The following is an 11,792-nucleotide window of genomic DNA, read 5'->3' on the forward strand; positions in this document are numbered from 1 at the left end:
CGTTCGAGCCAGGAACTTGGCACTGGCAGATGCTGTCGGCGGAACGCGGGCCTGGCTCAGTGTTCACGTTTTCCGCCTGTGTGGGGAGGGGGCACATCTGTGGCAGTGTTCTCACACGTGTGGATTCTTGTAGCCCCCCAGGCCAGTTAGGGCATGGCTGCCTCACAGCCCAGAGATCTCCCTCGTGCACCCCGTGCCAGGCAGCTCCTAATCTGTTCTTCAGCTCTGTATTGTGTTGTCATCATACATTGGCTAAGTAAACGTACTGAAACAGCGAGTCCACTGCCACTTGCCCACTGTGCGCTCGCCCTGTGCTCCACCTGGACGGGGGCCTGGTCAGCGAGACCCAGGTCAAGCCCACTGGGTTCTCGGAATCCCTAGCTTGGCTACCTAAGAACAAAGTGACGGTTTAGAGAAGGAAGGCATTGATGGAGACCACGGTGTCGCTGATAGCACGTGTCATGCAGAACCTCCCCGTCCCCCGCCGCCTCTCCCCACCAGGCTGTACGAAGTCGGCTCTCACAGGCACCCTTGGTCCTTGGTGGTTGGATCACCCTGCAAACGGCTGTCCCTTGGCCAGCCTCCAGGGTAGGGGAGGCTGTGTGTGAAGCGTGGCCGCACTGGGCTCAGAAAACACTCCTGACCCTGTGTTGGGGGCTCGTAGGGACTCTGTCACAGCTTCTAGGTGGAACCCCCACTCCACTAACTTCCTGCTTTCTGATCACTTCTCCAGCCATCGATGAGTTCAAGCCCCAGGATGCCACCACCAACCCGTCCCTGATCCTGGCTGCTGCACAGATGCCAGCCTACCAGGAGCTGGTGGGGGAGGCCATCGCCTATGGCAAGAAGCTGGGCGGGTGAGCGGCCGGAGCACCCCACACGTCTGCGGGGTGGGGGTGAGCAGGGCCGGGCTCGTCCCTTGTCCCCTCCCAGACTAAATCTTATACTCAGGGAAGGAAAACTCTTTTCTTGTTTGTTTTTATCAATTTTACTTGTGTTACTTACAGGCAGTAAACTATACCCACTGTAAGTGTACAGTTCAGTGAGTCCTGTATCCAGGAATGGGGTACCCCTGTGAAAACCAAAAACCACCCCAGTCAAGACGCAGAATGTGTGCCGCGCCCAGCAGTCTCCGGGCCCTGGCAGCCACCGACCTGCGTTCTGCCATTTTTACCTTTCCACAGCTTTGTTGGAGTAAAATTCACTGAGTGCACAGCCCCGTGCTGGGGGAGGCTTTATGCAGTGATGCAGCCATTGCCACAGTCCCATCCTGGAATGTCCCCTGGGGCCTGCCTGCAGTCAGTCCCTGCTCCCTCCCCCAGGCAGCCACACTGGGCCGTGGTCTCTAGAGGTCTGCCTTTTCTAGATGTCATTTAAAATCCTCATCAGGGTGATAACGGTCAGCGGAGAGTGGTGCCCACAGTGGGCGGTGACCCTGGGCAGGAGCCCCGCCGCAAGCAGCTCCTGCCTGCACCACGCGCCCCGAATCTGAGCTGGCTTCTCTTTCCCTTCCCCCACAATTGTTCTCGCCCCACCCCCACTGCATCAGTGAGGCCTCTGTGCCCCTGGAACTGGGTGACGAGGTGGCACCTTTGCTGCTCACTGGCCTCCTCCCTCATCCCGCTGCCCATGGCCAGAGATCTGGGTATATGCAGCGGGCAAGTGGAAACCCTCAGAGAGCAGTCGGTTTGGGGGTATCACCGTCACCTCACTCGTCTGCCCAGGCAACCTGGGGGTGGACAACCATGTGAATGTGTTCAGTGCCCCCAGACCACACCCCCACACGTGGCTGAGGGTGGTGGATTTCATGCCACGTGTATTTCACTGTAATAAAGTTATTTTTAAGAAAAAAGATGGAATGACAGGAGTGTCATAAAAGTAATAGAATTGTTTTATAGAGTTCTATCCACGTAGACCTCACAAGTGAACGAATCTGTTTCCCCTGGAATTTCAGGTCTCAAGAGGAACAGACTCAAAACGCTACTGATAAACTTTTCGTGCTCTTTGGAGCAGAAATACTGAAGAAGATCCCAGGCCGCGTCTCCACAGAGGTAGATGCGAGGTAAGCGCAGGGGCGGGCAGGTGGCTGCTGGGCCCACGGTGTCCCACGGTGTCCCGCCGGGAGCGGGTCTCCAGCAGCGTTATCAGTCCCACAGAGAAGCGTGATCGTGACACAGGGCTCCAGGCTGCTCCCTGAACCAGGGCACTGCCACCACTGGCTCTGTCCTGGGCAAGCGTCCTGAGGTGAGGCCACCTCTCACGTGGGCCCCTGGCTCTTGCAGGCTCTCCTTTGACAAGGACGCCATGGTGGCCCGAGCCAGGCATCTCATTGAGCTCTACAAGGATGTTGGGGTCAGCAAGGACCGGATTCTGATAAAGCTATCCTCCACCTGGGAAGGAATTCAGGCAGGGAAGTAAGTGTGCCCCTTCCGCTGCCCGGCTGCCAGGGCCAGGTGTGCAGGGCTGAGGACCGGACCCACGAGCCCCGCAGGTGCGCCTCCGCCCACCGCGTCAGGCGCGCTCACGCTTCAGTCGCTTTAGCCCGTGCGAGCCCCGCAGAGGAGACGGGACCAGAGCGGGAAGCCCTCGGCTCTCACTTGCAGCCACACCGTGGCCGCTGTGCATGGGGCACTGCAGTCTGTGCCCGTGGTCGCCTGGTCCACTCTGGATGCTCCACTTGAATGCAGTCATGTGGCACGTGGCCTTCTCCATCTGGTTTCCTCCCTTGGCACGTTTTCAGGGCTGTGTTCCTAAGGCAAACGTCCCAGTGTGTGTTCATCCTTGGACAGCTCTTCCATTCTCGGGGGCTTTGCGGGTCTTGCCGCTGTGCACGTCTGTGTAGTTTTGGTGTCGATGTGTCACCTCTTGTGCACACATACCCAGGAGTGAAGCCGCTGGGTCACGGCCACTTGGTGTCTTACTGTGAGGGGGCTGCACACTGTCCCTCACCGCTGCTGTGCTGTCTGCCAACTCCCCATGTGGGTATGGGCTCCGCAGCTGCATGTCTTAATCGCCCCATGTGGCCACTGTTCCCTGGGGTGGTAATCTATTGGAAGGGCCCCAGCAGCAGCAGCTCAGCTGTCAGAGTGCACACCCCCCACATGGCCACTGCCCTGTCCTCGGGGCTCAGCCCCAGGATGTCTGAGTGAACCGTGGCAGGCTTGCCCAGGAAGGGCAGGAGTGAGCAGTGGGGCGGGGGGGTGGGGGCCTAGACAGGACAGTGGTCAGTGATCCTCGGTGGTGGCCTGCCCCATGGAGCCTGCAAAGACGGGAGGAATCGCAGTCCATGGTGCAGGTGTTAGCTGGGGACGTGCATGGTGGCTCTCGGGACTTCTCTTGCCTTTGTCCTTGTTGGGAAGTGTGGGTTTGATGAAAATCCCAATAGCCAGAGAGAACCTGGTGCAGGCTCCAGGTTCGCGCGGATGTCAGCTGATGAGTGGAGCAGCTCTATTCCGCATGGCACTGGGTGGGACGCTCACGCGCCCTGTCCCCTCCCCGCAGGGAGCTCGAAGAGCAGCACGGCATCCACTGCAACATGACCCTGCTCTTCTCCTTCGCCCAGGCCGTGGCCTGTGCCGAGGCGGGGGTGACGCTCATCTCCCCCTTCGTGGGGCGCATCCTCGACTGGCACGTAGCCAACACGGGCAAGAAAGCGTATGAGCCCCTGGAGGACCCAGGTGAGTGGCACTTTGGCAACGGGGCCAGTGTGGCAGTGGACGGACACCTGGAGTGCACGTACCACAGCCACCACCTGGCCGTCCCCTGCAGGAGTGAAGAGTGTCACCAAAATCTACAACTACTACAAGAAATTTGGCTACAAGACCATTGTCATGGGCGCCTCGTTCCGCAACACAGGCGAGATCAAGGCTCTCGCGGGCTGTGACTTCCTCACCATCTCCCCCGCACTCCTGGGCGAGCTGCTCAAGGACGGCAGCAAGCTGGCGCCCACGCTCTCGGCCAAAGCAGGTGAGCCCCCGGCCCTGGCTTTGGGCCGCTGGCACCCAGGTTACCAAGGGTGGTGACGGAGCCAGTCTACATCCCATGCACTGGGGGGCTGGGATCCAGGGGTGCAGCGGACTCGGAAAGCCCCACTGCATGTCCCCCACAGCCCAGGCCAGCGACCTGGAGAAGATCCACCTGGATGAAAAGGCCTTCCGTTGGCTGCACAATGAGGACCAGATGGCCGTGGAGAAGCTGTCCGATGGCATCCGCAAGTTTGCTGCCGACGCCGTGAAGCTGGAGCGGATGCTGGCGGTGAGTGCCCCAGCTGGGCAACGGCAGAGTGGCGCTTCCCGTGGAGCTGGTGGGTCGGCTCCTGGCAGCCCAGGCACTGACAGGTGGTGGACCTTGCTGCAGGCGGACCAGCAGAGAGCCCCCTCCCTCTGTCCCTCGAGCAGGAGGCGGCCTAATGTTCTCTGCCATCTCTGTCCTCCTCCAGGAACGGATGTTCAGCACAGAGAATGGAAAATAGCACAGCACCTGAGGCTGGACCCCATTTCTAGCCGCACACACCTGGCAATGAATCTTGCATTTCTGACCAATCAGCGGATTGGATTTCTGATTTCACATAAAATTTTGCCTAATACAATAAAGCAGTCACTTTTTCTGTGTGACACTTTGTTTCACTATGTGGCCTTTGTCTCCTATGCCACCGTCTGACCTCCAGTTGGGCCCCACTGAGACAGGGCTGGGTCAGGAGCCCCACAAGACCCCAAGCAGGTGACAGCTACAGCCCCTCCTCTACCCCACTTCCACCTGCTGCTCGGGGGACCACCTGAGCTCTTTGTCAGTGCCCAGACCTCCCAGTGGCTCCCAGACAGGTAGGGTGAGCTGCTGGACATAGGGTGCAAAGGGCCCCGGGGCCTCCTGCCTCGTGTCCAGCAGGGGTGGTCTGAGGCACTGGCCAGCAAGACCCCAGGGTCCTGTGGTCAATGGCGCCACCTAGTGGGAACAGCATGATGTGCAAGATCCAGGTCGTCTGGATGTATTGCAGCTTGCCAGCCTGGACTTTGCTGAGGCTCTACCTGCAACAAGCTTCACTGGGAAGGGCTTGGTCGAGCTGGTGGAGGCTGTGCCAGGTGGACTGACGGGATGGTCGTCCCTCTCCCCAGGAACCAACCCTGTTCCTGGAACAGCAAGGCAGAGGCCAGGGTCTAGGTGAGAGTGCTCACAGGCCCACCTGCCCAGCCTCCCAGGTGTGGGAGACCAGGCTGACCACTCCATGTCTGTGCAGGTAGAGGCTGGTGTTAGGGACAGCTGTGTGGGGACACTGCCCTAATATCAGCAGGCAGCCCCTTTCTCTTCCCTTCCCTAGGGGGCCCAAGTCAGGGCTCCTGTTCTCCATAGCTGTCTGCAGAGACACCAGGCACCAGCTGGGCAAGGCCAAGTCTCCCTTTATCCTGCTCAAAGAGAAGGGTCGGGAGGCTAGTAGCTCTGGAGTGGATGCCACCCTACCCAAGAGCTCTAGGGACGGGCCTGGCCCATCCAGGGTGCTAAGCAGACTGCCTTTCGGGTCAAAGGGGGCCAGCTAGGGTGTCCCAGAGCAGTGGGCTTCACGCCCAGCCTAAGCCTGCCTCTGCTGGGTGCTTCCCAGCCCTCAGGTCTGTGTGCATGTCCCACAGGATGGTTTTAGGACTTGGAGATGGGTGCTGGTGGCCGCACAGGTCTAAGTCCTAAAGCCATCGTGTCGGACTTGCACAGGCACACCAGGTCGCCTCGTCCGCATCCCCCCACTGTGCACAGGCACTGCCGTGGAGAGGCAAGGCACCACCAGACCGAGGCTTCTGTCTGGCAACACCCAGGACACCTCAGGCCTGAGGATCTCCACCCAAACTCCCCCACCCAGCCAACATGGGCACCACGTTCCCGCCTGTCCCCTGTCCCCTGTCCCCTGCCAATGCCAGGAGTCCCCAGCTCCCACTTCACCCTGTGGCGGGAGGGCCATGCCGTGCAGGAGGGCAGTGCTCCTGTGTCAGGGGACCAGGCCGAGCGCACGGGGCTGGGCCAGGCCGAGAGCAGAGATGCTGCTGTGCGAGCAGGCAGTGCCCAGCCACCACAAAGGTCCCCTGGTCAGAATAGAGCCTGGCAAGACCTCCGGGGAACCTTGCTGCCTGCCCCTCCACATTGGCGGCCGGGGGCCCGGCAGGAAGTATGTGGGGGCAAAGAGGCAGGGCCAGCCCTCTTAACTGCCAGCTTGGGCCCGAAGCCCAAATACTAAGGAGGCACCTGTCCACTTGCCCCCGTTCCCACCACAGACAGCCCGCCGCTGTCTACCTTCAGTGGATGGTCCACGCGCATGGAGGCACTCACACCCCTTTTCACACTGTGTTTTCCAGGTTCACCCACACTGTACGATGTCACCAGGACCTCATTCCTCTTTGTGGCCAGTGACGTACTGCCACACGGCGGCTGACGCCGCCCGCCAGCCAGGAGCCTCCATGTAGGGGCTGCTGTCCATGCTCATTACTGAGAACACTGCTGTGAACGTTCCTGACCGTTTGGGCGGGGCAGGGAGCAGTGGGGTGCAGCGGGGTTTCTCTCAGGTGGACAGCAGGGTCAGCTTCAAACAGCCTGGGCGTGTGGGGAACGCCAGACGGCAGAGGACCAGGCCCGGAGGCCGCGCTACCTCCTCCAGGGCTTTCGCTCTCTTCCGCGCAGCCTCGCGGGCGGCCCTCGGCCCTTGCCCAGGTGAACAGGCCCCGAGGGCTGGAGGCAGCAGATGGGCCTGGGCACAGTCTTCCCCACACGGACACTGCCCGGCCTGCACCGTCATCCTGGGCCACAGGGAGGCTCAGCCTCTGCTCCTCGACCTGGGCACATGGGGACCCAGCGCCAGCCCAGAAGACTGGAGGGCCAAGGCCACACCCTTGGAGGTATGGCCGCTCGCTGGCACCGGCGGCCCCGAGCCCCACCGTGGCCAGTGCAGCGCATCCTCCCCCAGGGCTGATTCGGGGAGGCCTGGTCAGGGTGAGTCGCTCTTGCGGAGGCCATCGGAGGTGGTGGTGTCGCAGGCAGGCAGGCTCAGCGGGGAACGCCTCACTTCCTGCAGGACGGACCCAGGTCAGGGCTCTGGGCCCGGCTGCGGCCCAGCGGAGGAGCTGCGCACGTGCCGGAACCCGCCCGCCGCCCGGCCCCTCACCGGCTGCCGCAGAGGGAGAGCAGGTTCTGCACGGCGGGGACGGTGGAGCCGGCGTTCTGGCCGGTGACGAGGTGGCGGTCCAGCACGACGTGCACAGCGTCCGGCTCGCTGGCTGCAGGAGGTCCCGGGGACACAGGCCTCAGGTCAGGCCACACGCAGCACGGCCCCCTGACCCACCCCCACCCTCTCCGGCCATGAGCTCCAGGTCAGTCTGCCTGGGCCTCAGAGCCACCGACCACCAAAGTCTGCTGGACTCTCGGCTCCAGGAGGCTGGCCTGGCCAGCACTGTCCCCGCCCGCCACCTGTAAGCACCGGCCCAGCTCACCACTGAAGCTGGCTCCCGCGTCCTTCACAAAGTCCTCCACAATGAGGGGCAGGCGGGCGAAGCCAGGCGCCCTGACGAGCTCGTACACAGAGGGCTGCGGAGCAAGGGGGTACCGCCTCAGTCAGGCAGGTTCAAACCTGGGGGGGGCCGTGCCCCCAGTGTGGAGTGGGGTGTGTGACATGGAATTCAGGGTCCACCAAGGGGCTTCTGTGTGACAAGGCCATGCTGTCCCCCCTCCATCACCAGGGCACACAGGTGACCAGAATGAGCTGAACCCCTCAGTGAGAGGAAGTGCTGGGGGGCAGGGCCCATGAGTGGGGTGGGGCATAGCCACAGCCCCGCCCCCACCTCCTGAACCTGCACCACCTGCCAGCCCCCCACAGCGAGACCTCAGTCCTTGCCGTAGAGGCCCCTAAATCTGTCCCAGGACCCTCACCCTGGGGTCTCCTCCCCGCCAGGTGCACCCCACCTCTGAATGCCGACATATTCCAGCTCAGTCCTGGCCCCCCCACCCCTGCAATCAGCCCGGCCCTCCCCCGACATGGCGGTCCTACCCCTTGGACGGGCACAAAAGCGCGGGCCAGAACCCCCTCCCCATGCACACACAGGGAGCACCTCCCCGCCCGATCCCCTCCGCACGCCCACAGCCACGTCAGCAAACCAGGGACCCTGTCCTTGCCCACGGTGGTCAGCAAGGAAGGAAGGGAGAGGATGCAGACAGCGCAGACAACTGCCAGCCTGGTGCCACGTTTTTTAATTCCTATCTGGGCGAGTGACTGTCACCCCCACCACAGGTGACCATGGGGCCCCACAGGGACCCAGCCTGTCCCTATGCAGCCAGGCCTGACTCCTGCCTGAGCTCCCCTGTGCTGTACTCACCCCCGTCACACTGTAGCCCTGGAACACCCAGGACCTGTCCTCATTGGTGGCGCAGCAGAGGGCAGCAACGCCGTGGCCAACCGCGCAGATGGGCTCTAAAAGCAACGGGCAAGGAGGGGCCTGAGGCCCTGGGTGCCAGGCCTGGCCCCCGCCCCTCGCCTCGCACTCCCCGGCAGAGCTGGAGGCCGCCGCCCCACCCCCGCCCCGAAACCCTGCGATGTCGCATCAGGGACCAGGCTGTTCCCAGCTCAGGCCTCAGGCCCTGGTGGCTGAGAAACTGGCACAACGGGTCACGAGGCGCTGCAGGCCTGTGTGCCAGCCCAGGAGGGTGCCACCCGCCGACCCTCAGGATAGCCTGCACTGCCCCAGGCCCGCGCTCAGCCTCCGATGGCAAATGTCTCACGGCATGACGGGCACCGGCTGTCACTGCTGTCACCTAGAAACTTCCCACTTCCTCTGACTGCAGTGGGAAAGGCGCCCGGCCCTCCTTCCATCCCTCAGAGCCTCCAGAGACAGAGTCCGCACCCTGCCAAGCGGTCACCCTGGCTCCGAGCCTTTCCCCTAGGAGACTGCCTGGCACAAGTGCGTTCCCACGGTGGAGGTGGCCGGGAACAACGGCTGCCTGTTCCGACAGCACTGGGGGGCAGGAGGCCCCGCTCGACACCACAAAGGATGCAGTGTGGAGCCCGGGCTCTGTCTGCTGGCCCCAGTGAGCGTCCGGCAGGCGGGCCCCTTGCAGCCCCGCGCCGAGTGGGACGGAGGCCAGGGCTCCGCGGAGCAGCCCATCTCCCACCCCCACTGGCCTCGAAGCCCGGCCTGGACACCGTGCTTTCTCACCGGAACGCAGCCAGAGTCCTGCCCGCCCGCTGTGGAGGGGCCCGGGGCTGGCAGTGGAGGGCACAAAGGCCGGGGGGAGGGGGCGCCCCATCTCATGTGAGGGACGGCTGGATAAATGTGTCCGCTCGCTGCTCAGAATCCCCAGGACTCTTCACATCTCAAGTGACCTAGGGTTTTCGGGTCCAGAACCTGAACCCACACCCCACACTGGCTCCACACGCACCCCAGACAGGCTGCTTCCGGCCTCTCCTCCCTGCTGATAGAGCCCCCCCCACAGCCCAGTCCCAGGGGTCACCTACTGCTCTCGGAGCGGAAGTGCTGCAGGATGCGGGCCAGGGAGCCACTGCTGGCCAGGTCGGCCAGGGCCCCCGGGCAGCTGGGGATCAAGAGCGCATGGTACCGGGCACCTAGGGGAGACCACAGGCCGGTCGGTCACTGGGGCAAGGCCACCAGCCAGGACCAGGCTCTCCTCGAGCACCCCAGCTCCTCTCTGCCAGACACCCTGCTCTGCCACTTTCCTACAGCGCTAAGGTTCCCGAAGCCTAGGCACTATTCCTAACTCCCATGTCTCCACGTCCGCCACCTCCCCCGCAGATGGAGCTCGGGAACTCTGGGCCCAGGATGCACGACGGAGGCAACCCTGGACAGTCACAGCGGGGTGCTCCGGGAACAGAGTGAGGGGGCTCTGGGGAACCACAAACCCACCGGGAACCCCACGCCCCCAGCCGCGCGGTCTCAGGCGCTCACCATCAATGGACTCGAGCTTGGCGGGGCTGGAGTAGGCCTTAAGGCGGAAGTCCTGCACCCAGCGCGCACTGCTCTCATTCACATCCACGAAGTCCATGGTCTTCCCCTGCCGGGGTCCCGAGGCCAAAAGTCAGCGCAGGACACCCCCTGCTGGCTCAGGGATGCTCAGAAACGCTGATGAGGGTTGGGGACAAAGGTACCTGACAGTCCAGCCCCCTTACTGAGTCTCAACACACCCCGAGCTCCCAACCCCACCTGCCCCTCACTGATCCTCAGTCTCCCACCTATAAAGCAACAGCCACTGTCCCACGCACCTTGGCGGTGACACTGGAAACATGCAAAGTGACAAACACAAATAATATCACTGTTGTGATCCCCGGGGTACCACACCACCGGAGGGACACAAACCCTCCTGAAGGTCTGTGCCGTCCTTGTTCTCGTGTGTAGACATCGACCCAAAATGACAAGCTTCCCCTTGTCACGGGTGGGGCCAGAGCTTGACGATGCCCCTGGGGTCCTGGCTGCTCGGCCTGAGCCAGCTCGCTCAGGGTTACAGAGGCCTCAGGCGTGCACTCCTCCCACGAGCAACAGGTGCTCCTGGCCTCACCCCCAGAAAGAAGGTGGAGAGGGGGTGGCTAGCCTTACCCCAGGGGTGGCAACCTGCAGGTTGAAGGCGGCACTGGCCAGCGTGAAGCAGTGGAGGAAGGATGGGGCCGACACACCTGCAAAGAAGACAGCCCCAAGTGAGTGCAGGGCGAGGCAACCCAGGGCTTCTCCTGCTCCCAGAGCGACCCGAGCAGCCCCTCCCCCAGCTCATGCCCGGCCTCATGCCCTCACCTGCCACAATGGGCTCTCTCCCGGCCTGGCCACCAGAAACACTTCCAGAAGGCAAACCCAAGCGTGCGGTTCCCTTACACTCAGCTTACCTGCTCACTGAACCAACAGGGACTGAGGCCCAAGTTAGGCAGGAGTGGGAACAACGGAGCCCCCACCCCCACTGTGTTCATCTGGGAAAGGTGCGGGGGAGCAAAGCCTGTATTTATGAGGCGCCGGCATCCCAGCCCCATCCTAGCAGGCTCCCAGCCCCGAGGGTTCTTGGCTGCTTGGGGCTGCAGGCCCCCCAGAAGTCTACTCCCAAAAGGCTTGATCTGCATCTCTCCACATCTATTTTAATCCTGAGACCCAACCCCTAACCCTCATTTTCATCTTTATTCACTTGTATATTAGCACGTGCTCACTAAAAAGTCCACATGTGGAGCAAACAATCTCTCCAAATGCCCCATGCCCCCCGCCCCCCACCCCGACTTTCCCGATTCTGCTCTCCAGCTCCTCGAATCCTCACTCCTCCATCTATTTCACCCCAAGGACCCTAAACGGACTCGGGAGGGCCCACTGGTCCTGCCCAAAGCCTAGTGGTCTTTTCAGAGTTGTGCCCTCACCCCACATCAACATCCCCTGCGCCTGGCACAGCCACTCATTCCAACCAGCCACCTGGGGACCCTCCAGGACTGAGCCCACTCTCAGTAGCTCCTCCCACCCATGAAGTTCCTATGGGGTGGGGGCAGGGCCTTGACTCCTCCTGCCTGCCCCCCAGGGGCAGCACCACCGTGACCTGATGACCCGCAATGCTCGCTCCCTCATCCACTTAAGCAGGTACAGAGGTTGAGAAGCAGACCAGGCTCCACAGGCAGACCCCAGGTCTTGACCTTGGCCCTCAATCTGCCTGCGATGGGACCTTTGGCTCATCACTTCTGTGACGGGGCAAGCACAGCTGAGGACCTGGGAAGTGCCCAGAACCACTTCCCTTCTGGGCCGGCCCTCAGCACGAGGCCCTGCGTGAGACTCAGTGCCAGCAACGGCAGGCCC

The 11,792-nt window shown here is 62.5% G+C and overlaps 2 protein-coding genes across 6 annotated transcripts in view; one reads left to right on the forward strand and one right to left on the reverse strand.

Moving 5' to 3' along the window:
- Positions 1-4,615, forward strand: part of TALDO1 (transaldolase 1) — a 5,498-nt gene extending 883 nt beyond the window's left edge. The window contains exons 4-10 of the mRNA XM_023523726.1: positions 454-857; positions 1,955-2,062; positions 2,283-2,414; positions 3,502-3,677; positions 3,769-3,966; positions 4,109-4,254; positions 4,439-4,615. Coding sequence (XP_023379494.1) covers positions 454-857; positions 1,955-2,062; positions 2,283-2,414; positions 3,502-3,677; positions 3,769-3,966; positions 4,109-4,254; positions 4,439-4,471 — 1,197 coding nt within the window. The 3' untranslated portion in view covers positions 4,472-4,615. The remainder of the gene's footprint in view (positions 1-453; positions 858-1,954; positions 2,063-2,282; positions 2,415-3,501; positions 3,678-3,768; positions 3,967-4,108; positions 4,255-4,438) is intronic.
- A 1,683-nt stretch (positions 4,616-6,298) lies between these two features.
- Positions 6,299-11,792, reverse strand: part of GATD1 (glutamine amidotransferase like class 1 domain containing 1) — a 22,171-nt gene continuing 16,677 nt past the window's right edge. Inside the window, exons 3-9 of one of the 5 annotated variants that reach the window (XM_023523719.1) lie at positions 10,572-10,652; positions 9,927-10,032; positions 9,479-9,586; positions 8,343-8,437; positions 7,464-7,557; positions 7,139-7,250; positions 6,299-7,042 (exon numbers count right to left, since the gene is read on the reverse strand). In XM_023523719.1, the coding sequence (XP_023379487.1) occupies positions 7,036-7,042; positions 7,139-7,250; positions 7,464-7,557; positions 8,343-8,437; positions 9,479-9,586; positions 9,927-10,023 (513 nt within the window). In that variant the 5' untranslated portion in view covers positions 10,024-10,032; positions 10,572-10,652 and the 3' untranslated portion in view covers positions 6,299-7,035. Of the gene's footprint in view, positions 7,251-7,463; positions 7,558-8,342; positions 8,438-9,478; positions 9,587-9,926; positions 10,101-10,240; positions 10,541-10,571; positions 10,653-11,792 lie in introns of those variants that run through there. The other 4 variants (XM_023523720.1, XM_023523721.1, XM_023523722.1 and 1 more) reach the window with 4 other exon arrangements.

This window comes from Pteropus vampyrus, unplaced genomic scaffold (assembly GCF_000151845.1).
Source record: "Pteropus vampyrus isolate Shadow unplaced genomic scaffold, Pvam_2.0 Scaffold405, whole genome shotgun sequence".
NCBI lineage: Eukaryota > Metazoa > Chordata > Mammalia > Chiroptera > Pteropodidae > Pteropus > Pteropus vampyrus.